The sequence below is a fragment of the Mus pahari genome, chromosome 7, assembly GCF_900095145.1.
Source record: "Mus pahari chromosome 7, PAHARI_EIJ_v1.1, whole genome shotgun sequence".
NCBI lineage: Eukaryota > Metazoa > Chordata > Mammalia > Rodentia > Muridae > Mus > Mus pahari.
Window position 1 is genome coordinate 14,231,325 of NC_034596.1, and position 16,358 is coordinate 14,247,682.

A 16,358-nucleotide genomic window follows, 5' to 3' on the forward strand; every position below is an offset into this window, starting at 1 on the left:
GATTCTGCTCTACAACCAGAAGACATTGTGGCAACTCAAATAAGTGTCTTAATACTTCACACAGGGTTCCATCTGCATATTTCTGCGGCCATTTCTCTTATCATCTCACCTAATATTTTTCCCTCCAAGAATACCTACCCTCCTCCTCTCCCAGATTACCTTGTGAAAGACCTGATCAAGTAGGATCCCAGCACAGAAAGTGTATGTCCATGAATCCCATATGCACCCCCTCCACTGCCCCCCCCCACTCCACCACGTCTTCTCTCTTGCTCCATCTGTTGGCTCTCTATGATGTAAAGAAAAGACAGAGATATTTATGGGGTGTCTTGGGTTAGGTGTGAAGCCCTCTGGGCTATCATTCTGTTCCGATCAAGGCAGTCAATAGATGGTTACCTAGAAACCTTATCTAGCCTTGGAAATCCATGCATCTCAGAGAGAAGGGTATGGGCCGATATCTGTTGCTGGGAATTGGCTCCTCTCGGATAATTGAAAAGGTGTGATTTTTCCCCAGACAATGGGAAGACATGGGAGAAGGTATTAAGTTGTAGAGTAAACCAGATAATTCTGGTGTGACTGTTGTACTCTCTGATGGAATGAATGTGTCTCCCTCATCCTTAGGAGCTTTTGTCTTTGTCTCTTTTCTACAGGACTCATCTCAAGCTGGAGAGTTTGGAAGATGCTAACATCACAGACAGTCAAAAGGTACAAGATTAAATAGATGTATTGACCAGCAGTCATACATCTAACACCTGTGGGTTGTTTCATCTGAGGAAACAAATAACTATAAGTAGAACATCTAGGAGTGATATGAGCTGCCACATCCAGATTGGCCAGTATGTGTCCCAGTTCAGAGAAGTAGCTAGCTCTGATGAATGCTGGTTTGACTGAAAAGAGTGCATATTATGGATTTCTTACTTGGCATGTGATGGTCACAAACACACTGGCAGAAAAATCATTTTCTAGACCCCAGACTTTTAGTTAAATACGCACAATTTTATTGATTGAAGAGATTAGGACAAAAACATTAAACCAAATACAGGACAAAGCACCAGAGGCCATTAGTCCCCATCATGCATGTTACCAATCTTTCCTCCCACCCAGGACTTTAAAAACAGGGAAGAGGGAAGATAAAAGGTCCTTCTTGCCACAGCACCATCTTCTGAATGTAAAAACCCTCTCTCTGTGTCTTCCATTATCAAAATAGAATCAAGGGTAAATACATGGCTGCTTGGTCTCCTGATTATCAATGGAGAAGCTGCCCTTCTGGGGACAGGGGCTCCAGTGGAGTAGGCGTGAAGCATCCAAGAGTCCGCACACACATGCCACATACTAGGGTGAAGCACAGATTCAAGTAACATTTACACACTAGAGTCCACGTGTCACCTACCCAAAAACAGGACCATTTCACAAAACAGATGCAGGCAGGAAAACCCAAACGACTGAGGTACTGGGAACACAAATATTTATGCCAAAAGAGTTCTGTATCATACAGCAATAGAAAAGCCAGAGTACAAAAGGAAAACATTTTGCCACTCAAAATCAAATAAGGCTATCTAGAGAAAGCCAAATAAAAGGTTATTCCAGGGACAGAAATACTCAAAACAGGGGAACAAAATTATAAATGTTAAACTACAGCATGTAACATGTCATCCCGTTGACCCGTAATTGAAGTACTGGCTTAATACATCACAATGTGACATTTTCCTTAATAAATACAAGGTGCGTATTGGGACAGAGAGCTGTTTGTATGTATATTATCCTGGCTTTTGGCTTATTGCCCATTTATTCTTTCTGTTCAAACCAGAGGGCCTTTCCAAGCCCAAAGGATCATTCTTCGCAAAGAAAAGGAAATAGCTGCCCTGTATTTTATACACATGGGACAACCTGTCTCGTTTTACTAGTTTCCCATAAAGCAAAAACAAAACATTGAGATCAGCATCATCAAAAAAGATCTGACTCCAGGAGGCGCCTGCCCTCTGGGAGCCCCTCACTGTATTTGGAGCAGAGAGCAATGTCTACAATGTGAACCCTCTTCCTTCAAAAGAACAAAACCCAGAAAGGAGTTGGACTTTTTCTTCTTTTCCTTTCTTCTTCCCCTGAACTTTGATAATAATACAACTGGAAGTTTGACTTCTGATCGTTTCCTGCTACAAAAACCAACTGATACAAAACATAAATGTCTGTGAAGGAACAGACTCCCCCTCCCCCATCAGGGAGCAAAGCGTTAACATGTTACGCCCTAATCAGAATAGGAAATCGTTTATTTAGAAGAAATGAATTGGAAAGTGTGAGTGAGAGACGACAACTGGAACTTTTGTTTCTTTTAGTTTAGCACCCAGGTTTCAGGTCAGTCTGTGTGCACCGAATTATTATTATTTTTAGGTAAACCCTATTAATTGTTACATAGGTGGTTGGTTTGTTCAAAAAAAAAAAAAAAATCTTCGATCAATTGTCCCTTCCCTGAATCGTAACAAGAAGTTAAATGCTAACAGTGCAATGCCAAGGTATGTGTTTGAGGCAGAAGAGTTTGGATTCTATCGAGATCTGCAACTATTTCTGAACAAAATGAAAAGTGGGGTAGAATAGATAGCCCTACTGGTAAGGGGGACTCTCAGGCTATCCCAGGGAAGAGAAGCTTAGGGGAGGGGCTCCCGACCATCTGAACCCAACCCCCATCCCACACGTCTTGTTCCCATGCTATGAGTTCCGTCAGCTCCTAGAACATATTCCTTCTCTGAACCAAGAAATGTGTAAATATGAATGTCCGTCTTGCTTCTCAGCCAGGCCACCTGTGTCCCAGAACTCCTTTCTGGGGCTCTCTCTTGCTCCTGGTACCTGCTATGTGTCCCTGGGCCTTGAGCTCAGTTAAAGAAAGGGTCCAAGTTCTCCTCCATGTTGACGTCTGGCACCAGCTGGTCACACGCCTCTTTAGCACCAAATCCCGAATTCGAGACACTAAAATCTGTAGAAAACCAAGGATGGTCCAGAATTTCCTGCGAGGTCAGCCGCTCTGAGGGCTCCCGTCGCAGGATGCTTCGGATGAGGCACTTGGCCTTGGGAGACAGAGCTTCTGGAATGTTGAACTGGCCCCTGCGGATCTTACTGAAGAGGGAACTAGGCTCAATGTCATGGAAAGGGTAACGCCCCACCAACATGGTGTACAGCATTACCCCCAAGCTCCACACGTCCGCTGCCTTGCCCGAATAACTGCCGCTGGTGTTCAAGATCTCTGGGCTGACATACGCTGGGCAGCCATGCTTGTCAGAGAGCGAGTCATCATCACCCCGGAGAATGTATGCGTCTTCCAAACTCTCCAGCTTGACACGAGTCCTGTAGGAAAGAGACAACGACAGAAGCTCCTAAGAACGAGGGAGACTCATCCACCCCTCGGTATAGCAGGGTTGCTGATATTTGTGCATCCATCCATCCATCCATCCATCCATCCACCCATTCAGGTAACAAGTTGGATGTCACTCATAGAATAAAATACTGAAGCTGGGGATCTGAGTAATTTTCTTGAAGCCTTCTAGCTGGGAAGTGGACAAGAATTCCTTACTTTGCCTTCTAGTTCTTTAGCTCTACCCACCACTTTTCTTAGGACACAGGATGAAAGGCAGGGAGAATTTCGGTTCAAGTGGTCTCCACGACCTACTCATCTAAACCTGACATCCAAATATCAAGTCCATCTTCATTTCCAGATTTTTCACCTGCCCTGGCCCGCCTGTCACACCCTCAAAGCCTGGGGTCCTTGACTTGGCACCTATCACTAGTTACAGGCGCATGATTCACATGTGACTGTATGTCTGGGTAGATGGGTGTGACAATAGCAGTGTGTCCCCAAGAATCTCCTCAAACTATTTATCCCACCTCCCAATCCACTGACTCTTCAAGAACTCAACAACTTATCTATACAAATATGCAAGCTCTAGATGTGCTGGAAGGAGTGGAGAAATGCATGTGAAATTCTGGCCCTAACACCAAGCTTACGCCATATATATATATATATATATATATATATATATATGACACCCCTCTTCCTGGGCTTCATCATTCAGTGTGAAATAAAGATATACACTATGAAAATGGAAAATCTGGAAACTAAGATGACTTCTTAGATCAATCATATTAGTGCAAAACAAACCGCTACCAGGCATGGTGGTAGACACCTATAATCACAGCACTTGGAAGGCAGAGGCAAAGAAGATCAGGAGTTCAAGGTTAACCTACATAGCAAATTGGAAGCCAGCCTGGGCTTCATGAGGTTGGTAAACATACTCCTTCCTCCCTGTGTTTGACATGAGAACCCTTCTCTTTTATCTTTGGCACAGCAGAGCACAACCCTTTGAGTAAGTGGGTTTTTTTGGTTTTTGTTTTGTTTTGTTTTGTTTTTACCATACTCCTAGAGTTCTGCTAAGATGGTAGCTAAGGATAGTTGGAGCTGGAGTTGGACCTCTGGGGTACTTAAAAGACCCATAAATTCACATCACTTATCCATGTCTCTCAGTACACACATCCAGGCCTTCATCCTGCTTGAGTGCATAAGCTAAAGTGTTCAAATTAGCAACAGAAAGTGTTTGGGCAAACTACAATGGGGTCCCCTTGGTCATCACTCACAGCGTGTGGCCCAAGGCCATCTTCTTCTCATCTTCTCCCTTTTTTTCCTCTCTGTACCTACAGATCTCAGTCTCTCAAGGTAGTCTGAAAAGTCACTGATGGCAACTAGTTAAGGAGAGCTGCTGGGAGATGTAGTAGAGATGACAAAAGATGGGTTGCTTCTAGGATCTTCTATGAACATGTTCTAAAAATCAAGCACTGATTGCTTTCCTAGACAGTGTGGTCTTTAGGGGTGTAGACTCCCAGTCAGGTGTATCTCTCACCAACTGTGTAGCTTCAGCTAAGTCACTCAATCTCCCTTTAAAGAGGAATACTGTAGAAGGCTGTGTGTGTGTGTGTGTGTGTGTGTGTGTCTGTCTGTCTGTCTGTCTGTCTATCTCTGTCTCTCTTTCTGTGTGTGTGTGTTTGTCATCTCTGTCTCTGTCGGTCTCTGTCTCTGTGTGTGTGTGTGTGTGTGTGTGTGTGTGTTTTATTTGGGGGGGTGCTGTTTTTTATTTTAATACAATAAATTTTACATTAAATGAGTCACCATCATAACCATTTTTGAGCATCCATTTAGTTCACTCATGATATCCACAAATCATCCTGCATCCACCCGCGCAAGGCTGTCTCTGTGCCAGATCTAACATTTCATAATACACAGCAACATGTAATTTCCTCTGGCATTCCCTGAGCCACCTTCTACAACACCCCTACCCCATGCCTGTTTTCGAATGCTCCTGTAACTAATGGCCTACGAAACTAAGGAGGCTCTAGCTGTGTTAATCTGGAATTGAACTGATTAAACACAAATCTTTCTTTCTCCAGCTTATTTCTCTTAATAGGAGGTGGCAGGTGGCAGTGACCCACCCACCGGCCTCACCAGATGTTCCAAACTGCCCAGAGAGAAGACTATGAAGCCACAGGGAGGGAGGGAGGGAGGGAGGGAAGGAGGGAAGGAGAGAAGGAGGGAGGGGATCCTGAGTCATAGACACCAAGGCTCCTCTCAACAGCTCCTTCCACCTCTAGCTTCCTTGATTCGGCAGCAGAGCAGTTGATGTAGCTATGAACCGTAACTTTGGAAGTAATTCCTACCTCTGTGTGAATGGCTACCAGTTCAGGAGGAAAAGTTTAAATCTTGAAGACAGAGGGTTCAGGTTGGGGCAGGATTCTCATTACAAACCCCACTAGGAGTGTCCTGGGTCATCCACATGGAGGCCAGTGTCCTTGTCATGTCTGCTGACTGATCCCATGTCTGTGTCCCTACCCTCCAAGCCTAATCTGTCTATGTTACACACTCCTCTGATTGCCTCAAAGGCAATGTCTCGCTCAGTCTCTCTGAGGACTCATAATGTCCCCTGCTTAGAATGTTCTTCTGCTGAGGTACAGTTCACTTTGAGTCGGCCTCTGCTTAAATGAGTGACATGCTGTAGGTCTCACCTGTGAGCCCTACACAAAGCTGCCCTACCGCTCCCAACAGCCTCGGCGATGCTGCTCACATCTATCAACATGGTTTGTTACTCAGAACTCATAAATCGCTAGGTGGTCATATTGGATGATCCCTGGCTTCCTTACCTCCTAGAGCTTGTGGAAGCAAAACAGAGTCACTTTGGATACAGAGGGAAAGACCTGCTATCTGTTGCTGCCTGGGCCCACTGCTGGCACTAAGTGGCTTATATGAATGATACAGACAAGCTGGTGCTGACTATGGGGGGTTAGCTCTGCTGTAAAGAAACAGTAGCCCCTGTTCTCCTATCTAACTAGAAGTATGTAGAAATCAGGACAGGTCCATAAACCAGGCATGTGATGGGCGAAGGAGAGGCAACAGGATTTCAGGGAATGAACTCCTCGTTCCACCTTCTCAGGAGGCAGCCTCACAACTCCACGTAATTTATGCTATGCCAAATCTTTAAACCCGTAGTGTGGTCCCTGTTTATCTCTTGCACATTATAACTGTACATTCTGATTATTTTTTACTCCTACCCCCATATTTAAAGTACCCTGACCCCTCATCACGGAGACCTGTGGGTGGCCCCATAATTAGGGCTTTGGACTATAGCCAGGACCACCACCTTGTCCATTAGCACTCCCCCAAGTGAAGTTCCCCTCTCTCTCCTGCACCTCAAGACAAGAACTCAGAAACTATGCAGATGCTTAACACAACAGAATAAGGTTACTAAAATCACTTGCTTATTACTGAGCCTGGGCTGCTCCTGGCCAATCCACAGGGGACTTCAACCTCCTTCCCTTTAGCCATTCTCAACCTGTGGGTCGAAACCCCATTGGCAAACCTTTATCCTCTCAAATATTTACGTTACAATTCACAACAGTAGCAAAGTTACAGTTATGAAGTAGCAGTGAAGATAATTTTATGATTGGGGTTCACCACAACAGGAGGAACTGCAGTAAAGGGTTGTCGCATTAGGAAGGTTGAGAACCACTATTATCAGGGTTCCATTAGGCAAGGTCTGAGGATGCAGAGAGGAACAGCTGGATCACTCTAACTCTGGATCATGTGCTGAAGTCAGTGAGCTGTCCTAGGAACCAGGACAACTCCGATAACAAAGCACATACTGAAGTCAGCTTCAAGCTCAAGTTCATTCTTTAAAAAGTACTAAGTACAAATGTCAAATGTCATCTACATGCCTAATGCAAGCCATGTGTTTATGTATCTGTTTTCTTTACATTATGACATAAGTAGAGTATATGATGTGTGTGTGTGTGTGTGTGTGTGTGTGTGTGTGTGTGTGTGTACCAGGAGCCCTAGGTCCAGAGGCCAAGTCAGTCATATCTGGACTGGGTGCTCAGTTATCCCATGGAGCCAGTTCAGCCACTGATACTCAGAAGGCTCCATCCAGGTACAGCCAGCTTCTGATTCCTTCCACAGAGGAGAGGGGAAGAGCAGCCTGGAGACAGGATGGAAAAGAAATGCAGTCCCAGAGGCTCTCCCTGACCTTGCTCCTCCCCGGAACATCCTTGGCTTGTTTATATCACTCCTAACAAGGGTCGAGGCAAGTGGTCTGGATTCTATCTTTAAACACTGATCTTCCGGGATGTTCTCCATGTGCTGAGACAGAGGGAAGTGAGACAGGAGACTTGGGCTTCAAGCCCCAGTGCCTGAGGTCCTGTTGTGCAAGCACAGGAGCTGCCCAGGGCCTCCAAGCCTGACCCTTTATCTCATCTCAGAAATGGAGCTGTCTCTGCTTCTTTTTCCAGGACTGAGTGCAGGGAAGGGACCTTTGCAGACAGATTTCAGAGTAGACGTCAATGAACAGACTTCTCCTGAAGTGTCCTAAACAGTCTGGGGGATGATGAATTTCCCTGGCAAAGGAGTTGATTTCCATAAAAACCAACAAGAGCATCTGTGGACCTGGTGATTCAAATAGCCCACTAATCATTCAGGCATTTAAAAGACATTCAGGAGCACTTACTCTGATAGAACTCCCAAACTAGGCACTAGGGATGTGTCCGTGACACGTAAGGCCACAACCATCCTCTCTGTTTTGCTGAGGATTAAAGTAACTCAAGACAGGGTATCCCAAAGAGCCCAGTGTAACAGAGCTGCCCATAGCATGGTGGTAACTGTGCAGATCCAAATGCTAAACTGAGACTCCCGCTCCCAACCCCCAGAGCTGAGAGCTGCTAGAGGAGCAAGTGTAAATGCAAGCCTGGGCAGACAGAACCAGAGAAGATGCTGTGCCCACATTCTTCAGTGGGACTTCTGCACTTGTTCACCTTTGCTTGAGATGATCTTGCCTAGTATGTGGGTCAACTCAGCCCTGTCTCTCAGATATTCAGGCTGTCCATTATTGTGATGGAGGAGGTAGAGATGATTTATGAAGAAGACATTTATGAAAGTGACATAATGAGTGTGTGGCTGGGGAGATGGTGGGGGTTGAGACAGGAACAATGGGGACTGAATAACTATAAACTACAAGGAAGGCAGAGGCCTAGAACAGACCACACTGGACCAGGGAAGCTAGATCTCCCTGGGCCCACTTCTGTCTGTCTCTGGCATGGGAAGGTAACAAGCTGACTTGCTTTCGACGTCACAGATAGGCGAGGCTCACAAGAGGGTAGCCTGTGTACTCAATGATAGGCAGCTTCGTGCCAGGCCTATATCATCATAGCCCAGGGCCGAGTGGGGAAGCCAGGACTAACAGAATTCCATTCCCCTCCCAGCACCTGTGGGGCAGCAAGAGCCCCCCCTCAAAAACCAAGCCCATCCCCAACACAGGCCCCAAAGACCTTCCAACCACCAGATCCAATTTGCAAAGTAAGTCAAGGCTCTTTCAGTTGTTTCTCTGCCATGAGATATGATCTAATAACTAATATGAAAAGGGCTTTTGTAGCTTCACTGTTCCTAATTATTCTGCAGCTGTCAGGTTGTGATGTTTCCTGTAGGACACCCTCACTATCACAATGTGATGAGCTGGAAAGCAGCAGTGCCCATGCAGCCCAGCCGAGAATCACCAGACGCTGCCTTTCTGTGTCTCCTAACAAAAAAAAAAACAAAAAAAAAACAACAACAACAACAACAAAAAAAAAAACCGAAAGACGGTGCTCAGGCTATGCATGGTTCCTGTCAAATAAGGAAACAGAGGCGGGGAGAATTAAACACCCTAAGGCACACCCGAGCTAACTGAATCAAAAGCTCACTCTGAATGAATGTCAGGAAGATTCGGATGTCACTGTCCCTTCCCAGTACATCATGGTACCATGATGAAAAGATAAAGGTGTTGAAGAAGTTTGCAAAGACATGGTGCTAAGTAGATGGAGACGGGGCTCTTTTAGTTCCAGATTTATCCAGTCCCTGATTTAGTGACATACAAACCCATCCCATGAGTTAACTCAGTGCCATATATAGTTCATGGTGTAGATAGAGATGTAGAGATGGAAAGACCCATGTACTTTCTAGATGAAAAAGGCTAAGCTATGAAAAGCTGAGGAGACTTGCTACCTGGTAAGTAAGAACAGAGCTGGTATTCAAAAAAATTTTTACCCTCTAATATGTGCCCTACCTATGACAACAAAAAGAAAGAGCAAGAGAGGGAGAGAGAGAGGGAGAGAGAGAGAGAGAGAGAGAGAGAGAGAGAGAGAGAGAGAGAGAGAGAGAGAGAGAGAGAGAGAACCCAGCCCCCAACAACAAACCATGTTTTGCTTTCAAACCCTTAAGCCTCACCCTGAGCTCCTGGCAGGAAGAAGAGAGGACAGGGTGGAACAGGGTGGAGCTCAGCCAGGAGTTCAGCAAAGTGGGCCTGACAGGGACAGGAAATCCGGTTGCAGGAGATCATTCAGAGCTGCAGAAGAGGTCAGCCTCGGGGTCCAGGGAAGACTAAGAGCCAAGAAGTAAAGATGGGCTGCAGCCAGGCTGTCCTTACTCTGTTCCTGAAAGTGTACCCTCCGTAATCAGGCTGACTATGCAAGAAAAATCTTCACTACAGTGAGTCACAGAAAGTGCCCTGGAAAGTACCATCCAGCACTGTAGGTAGCATGGCTCAGACTCTGCAGCCCGACCAGACCTGGCCAGGCTGCTACATGGCACAAAACAGTCCTTCATTTAATCTTGTTTCAGGTATGTACAGATTTTTTCCAGTAACCAACTGTGAGCCATTTCTGCCTCCAGGGCCAGTCTCGGTGATTCTCTTGTCTGGAAGAGCTCACAAAGGAGTAGGGATGGCAGCTAGCACACAGTCAAGAATACCCTCCACGGTGCAAGACAGATGTCAAAAGGAAGGAGAATGCCAGGGAAGCTAAGCCATCTTGTGCCAGCACACAACCTGGGACTGGTTGTTTGCACATATCGGATGCTCAAGAAAGACCCCGGCAGCTGAGAAAGGTAAGGGATCTGTCAAGACATAGCTAGGATGAGGAAGCCACTTGAGTAACACACCCACTGCAACGGAGCCTCCGGCATTGTGGGCACACCTCTGACTCACAGAGGCCACCGGATCCACAGGGGAAGCCATTCCACCTGGAGTGTCATTCTCCTGCTTGGTAGATTCCACAGAAACCACAGCTTGCAGCCCTCAGGGCTTCCTGACTCTTGTCACCATGGAAACAGACAGGGAAACCCGAGCTGGAACACAAAGCCACACTGATTCCCCATTCACCACTTGCTTCCTGCACTTAGAAGTGGCTCCTGAAGGATCTGTCCTACCCCAGAGCAATCTATTGATTCAGTCTCGGAGAAGCTTCTCCGGGATCAGTGCTTGTGAGCGGAGCGTGCCCCTTGGTTTTCATAGTGTACCACTCAGGCTGGATATCTACCTGAAAGTTCCTCTCTAAGCCTTGGGCATTCCCTAGGCCAGAAGAAGATGCTTCACCAGGCAGGCAGCCCCAAAACTAGGGATCCCTATAGATGGCTTAACCAACAAGTTCAGGGAACCAAAAAGTCTGGCCATGTTTTAGTATTGACGTGTTTCAGATGTAGAGTATAGCTTCCGGGCTCACTATCCCTGATTGTCTTCCTTGTACTCTTCCCACCATTCGAATATGGTTCCAGCAGTTGGTCCAGAGAGTCCATCAGTGGGCTTCAGGTCAAGGACAAGATCGGGGAATGTATCCAAGGCCCTAGTCACCTGTCAGTCTCATTACCGGTTCTCTAGATGAGCCCCACCCCACAACAGCTCTTTTGCCCCCTCTATCCCCAAGTGCCTCTTTGTTCCACACTCCTGCTGCTGAAATAGTGAACTGTCTGTCCTACTGTCTTTCCCATCATGGGCTTTCTATTACTGATGCTTGTCCCACTAACATCAAGCACTGCAAGCAGACAAAATAAATACTTAATAAACATTTGCAAGGACATATGATTTCAGGATCTAAGCCCCTCTTCCTCCAACTCTAACATTCATATCTAGGATTCTTAAAGAATAATTAAAAGCTATGTCTGGAGCCCAGAGAAACTTCAAACAGATTGGACTTTTCCATTGGCTAGAGAAACCCCCACAAGGGCTGGAAAAAGCACATTTGAAAAATGTTTCTATCCACTGCCTTATATATCTGATTCAACACAGACAGGGATTTTTCTTATAATATGCATCTTCTTGGGTATGAGGGATTGTTGATACATTCATTTCACCAACTGTCACTCATTATATAATTAAAATGCTAAGTCCATATCATACAGTGATGTGAAAGAAACAGAAGCCACTCATGGAATAACAGGACTGCCTGTGGTTTTGGTTAATTGGTGGTACCATCCATAAATGTCAAAACTGCTTGGAAATCTGAGCTTCAGATAGACACTGGGTGCTGGCTCCACTAAGTGTACACCTGTCTAACTATGCCACAAGAGTCTTTCTGGGGAGTTGGGTTCAAGAGGCAGTATCTTACACATATGACTTGAAGGACAGAACCTGAAGCTGCCTTTGTGTTTCACAGGGAAGACTTTACAGCTAGCTTCCCTGGCTTCAAAGCTTGCAGAAACCTGGCTAGAAAATAATGGGCCTCAACTTCCATACCTGCAAATGTACAAAGTCTCTATGAGATGGCTTTTTTAAGTTTCATTATGAGCCAACAAGATGGTTCAGTGGTTAAAGGCACTTTCTGCCAAGTCTAATGAATTGAGTTCAGTCCCAAGACTCTGCATGGGATTAGGAGAACACTGACTCCTACAAACTGCTCTCTGACCTCCATTCATGTGCCTCATTATCATGTGCCTGAATGCACACATGTGCACACCTGAGTGCATGCACACACATACACTCAGTAAACAAACAAACAAACAAATAGACAGAGTAACTAAATAGAAGTGAGTTGATTTAAGCATGGTAGTTAGGACAGAGTCATTCCGATCCATGTGGATCCTATAAAACCAGGACACTGGCTTCATTGGCACAATAGTCTCTAGCATCTAGAAGTGCCTAGCACATAGCTGGTGCTTAACAAGTATTCCTTGAATGAACAAATGAGTCTCCAAGTTCAGACTTAGAAAATGCAATCCCATTAGACAGTGGCTGGAAGCACGGATGGCATTGGCATCTTTCAGATCAGCCAGTGCCAATAGGCTCAGTCCTGGTGGCTTTCCACACACCATCCCTAATTAATTACAGAGAAGACTAAGGAGACAGAGGCACAAAGATCATTGCAGATTTGAGGCAAGACAAGTTTATATAGCCAAACCTTTTTGGGGATGGGGAATGTTCAGAGTGCAGGGAAGATGGTTAAAAACTTAAGAGCACTTACTATTTTTGCAGAGGACCCATTTCAGTTTCTAGAACTCACTTGGGTTGCTCAAAACCACCTGTAACTCTAGTTCCACGGGATCCAATGTCCTCTCCTAGTCTCGATGGATACACGAACACATGTGGCAAAAACACATATACACACACATATACACATAGAGACACACACTGGCACAGACATAGGCACACATACACACACACACACACACACACACAAACACACACACAGACTGGCACAGACATAGGCACACACACAAATAAAAATAAAAACAAGACTTATGAAAAATGAGAGAGGAAGCTGAGATCATAGAACAAAATGGAAGAATTAAGTCTCTCACCACTGTGCCAACTTCCTACTTTGCTCGGGCTTCAGACACTCCCATCAGTTGAAGGACTAAGTCTAGCACAGCAATACATTCTACCAAGCCTAGCTAGGAGCCAGGCTGCTTCTAGGGCAAGAGCCCTGGGAAGACTGGCCAATTCTCCCTGGGATGAACAAAGCCCTTCCTAAATGAAATTACAGTCTGCTGAAAACAAGGACTTAAATAAGCCTTCCTTAGGCATAAATCAATAAACCAAGACAGCAGCAATGGGTTAATTTCTCACTCAATGTGCAACTTTGAAAATAGCTCTCTTTGAAAGGTGTCTCCATGGGGATCCATAAGTTTTCTAGGCTCCCATTCTAGGCAACGACCTACATTTCAGTGATTTCTATTTATCCCTGTCTCTCTCATCCTGCCATTAGAATTCAATCTGAGCTGTTCCTACCCTAAAAAGGAGATTCTCACGTATTCAACAAATAGCAATGCCTACCATGTTCTGGAAGCCATGAATGAGATCCCACTTCTGTCTCCAGGAAACTCACCAGTCCAGCAGGAGCAATGGCAGAGCAACAGAGGAGAGCTTAGTAAGGGGTATTTAGGTCGGATCATGAAAATGGAGGAGGAAGGGCCAGGAGATAGGTCAGTCCTTAAAGTGTTTGCTGAGCAAGCCTGAGAATGTGAGTTCTAAAAACCTCAGTGCGGGGTGTACTTCTCATTCCAGGGCTGGGCAGGGAGAGGTAGTCAGAGATCCCTGGGATAACTGCCAAGTCAACCTAGCTTACTTAGCAAGCCTTGGGTCCCAGTGAGAGACCCTCTCTCAGAAAAAGGGTGGACAGCTCCTGGCTTCTGGCTCCCGAAAAGCAGCAGTCAAAGTCCCTTTGTTCTTCATAGGCACATGCGCGTGTGTACACACACACACATACACATACACATTCATATACATACAGGTACACATACACACACACACACACACACGCACACACGCACACATACACATACACACACTCAGTTCATACACATATACACACACATACACACACATTCATACACACACACATACACATACACATTCATATACATACATGTACACACACACACACACACACACACACACTTGTAGACACTTAACCATCCTGGAGAGCTTGTTAAGAGTATAATGGAAAGACAACTTTGCCCAAGAGTTGCCATAGGCACAAGGACCTATAATTGGTCTACCTAAATATCAACATTTCCTGGAAGCTTTGTCTCATCAAACCTGAAAGAGAGGAAGAGAGAGAGACAGGCAGACAGAGGCAGAGACAGAAACAGAGAGACAGACAGAGAGACAGAGACAGAGAGGGAAAACTTCCCTAAAATAGAGTACTTACAAGTTGCACAACTATATATAGATATTAGTGAAGGAAAAGCTGCGCCTGTCCTCTGGGGCTCTGATGCCTGCCCTGAATCCTTTATTAGATATAGCAACCTCATTGAAGGAGGAAGCAACTTGAAGATCTAAAGAGCCAACAGACAGCAGCACCTCAGAGAGATGGGCTTGACCTCTGTTGTGGGGGGAGGGAGGAAGGCTTTCCCCAACACAGGGGTGCAAGCTGCACTTCTTACACCAAACCCACCCACACCCCCTCCCCCAGCCACAGAGTGCCAACAGGAGGTCTCAGGGCCCAGAAAGAGAAGATGGGCTTCCTCACAGCAGCTGAAATGAAAGCAACCACCTTAAGAGATAAAGATCTCCAGAGCAGAGCAGTAGCATGTAAGAAGACAAGTTTCTGAGTTCACATGGGACATTTCTGTGCTGAGAGATGTAAACACTGATCTGAGGCTAGGGGGCGGAGCCTGGAGATGGCAAGAAGACTTGTCCCAGAAGAAGAATCCAGCAGGACAAAACGGAGCAAAGGTCACTGACAGAACAATGTTTCACCACTGTTCTTAGCAGCCTATGGGTGCAAAGAAACAAAAGGGCAGGAGAAAGCAGCTGTGGAAGAAGCCAAGGTCAACACTAATCGCCTTCCTTCTGTAAGGAGAGTATTCCCAGTCCATTTTATAGTGTTGGCCTTCTGTGTGTACAGGTTAGGTGTTCTGTCAAAGTGAAATTTCTTAATAAGTGCGGCAGCAGGGGCTGGAATCTAGACAGCCACTCTGGCTCACTTCTGAGGTCAGGCCTGTGAGGCCCAGCAGAAATATACAGGGTCTCTAGCAATATGGCCCCGTGATCAAGCAGGTCCCATGGGAAAAAAAAAGGCCAGGAGAGAGAGAGAGACCCCGTGTCATTATGGGTAAATGTTCTGCCTTCTATCAGATCTGGAGGAAGTCACACAGGCTTCTACAGGATTGAGGGTGCAAAGGGTTCATTGAACTCTGCCCCAGGCAAGTTCAGTGAAGGCTTAGGATTCCTTTCTTCAAAAAAAAAAAAAAAAAGGTTCAGTGATGGTGGGTCATCACAGTGAACATAGAAGAGGGGGTCTGCCCTGAAGAATACTGCCCCCTCCCCAGTCTGGGTGGATTCAACTTTACACTAGAAGGAACTACTGTGACTGCTAAAGAGAGTGACTTCATCACTCATGAACCCACTAAGGCTTCTGACTGTTCACGCATAAAGATACTGTTTTGTTTTCTTTTCTCCCAATGACTTCCACTACAGCTCTGCGTGCAGATCATACCATCACCTCGCTGAATGCTAATCACCTTCCAGGGAAGCAACCATTCTGTCAGTCTTGAGGAGGCTACAGCTTATAAACCTTTAGAGAGATTCGAGACTGGGACCTGAATCTATAACCTAAATCAAAGCCAAAGGGAATCAGATGAAGCCAAGCCATTGATGATCCCAATACCACTATAGTAGGTATCCTGGCACATGACCTTGGGTGACATCTAAATGACATAATATGTGTAGAGCATGGACAGCTCCACTAAGAATCTTCATAGATAGCTCTGGGTTCAGTCAACAGTACACAAGTAGGGCTCAACCAGTTCTGCCACAGGAGGGCTTTACCTTCTACTACTCTCTAGATCAGTAAACAGAAGGTTGAGTCAGGGTGGAGCCCTTGCTTGCATACTTTGATGGTTGAAGCAGGAGGATCCTGAATTGCAAAGTAGCACATCTATATTGAAAAACTGTCTCAAAGGGAGAATGGGGGGTGGGGAGGGAGGGAGGGAGGGAGGGAAGGAGAGAGAGAGAGAGAGAGAGAGAGAGAGAGAGAGAGAGAGAGAGAGACTGGTGTTTGAATAAGTAAACGAGGACTCCACCAAGGTAGTCTTT

General features: G+C 45.7%; 1 protein-coding gene across 1 annotated transcript in view; it reads right to left on the minus strand.

Annotated features, from left to right (window-relative positions):
* Positions 1-972: 972 nt before the first annotated feature.
* The window catches only part of Trib2 (tribbles pseudokinase 2), a 25,221-nt gene continuing 9,835 nt past the window's right edge, over positions 973-16,358 (minus strand). The window contains exon 4 of the mRNA XM_029540910.1: positions 973-3,330. Coding sequence (XP_029396770.1) covers positions 2,862-3,330 — 469 coding nt within the window. The 3' untranslated portion in view covers positions 973-2,861. The remainder of the gene's footprint in view (positions 3,331-16,358) is intronic.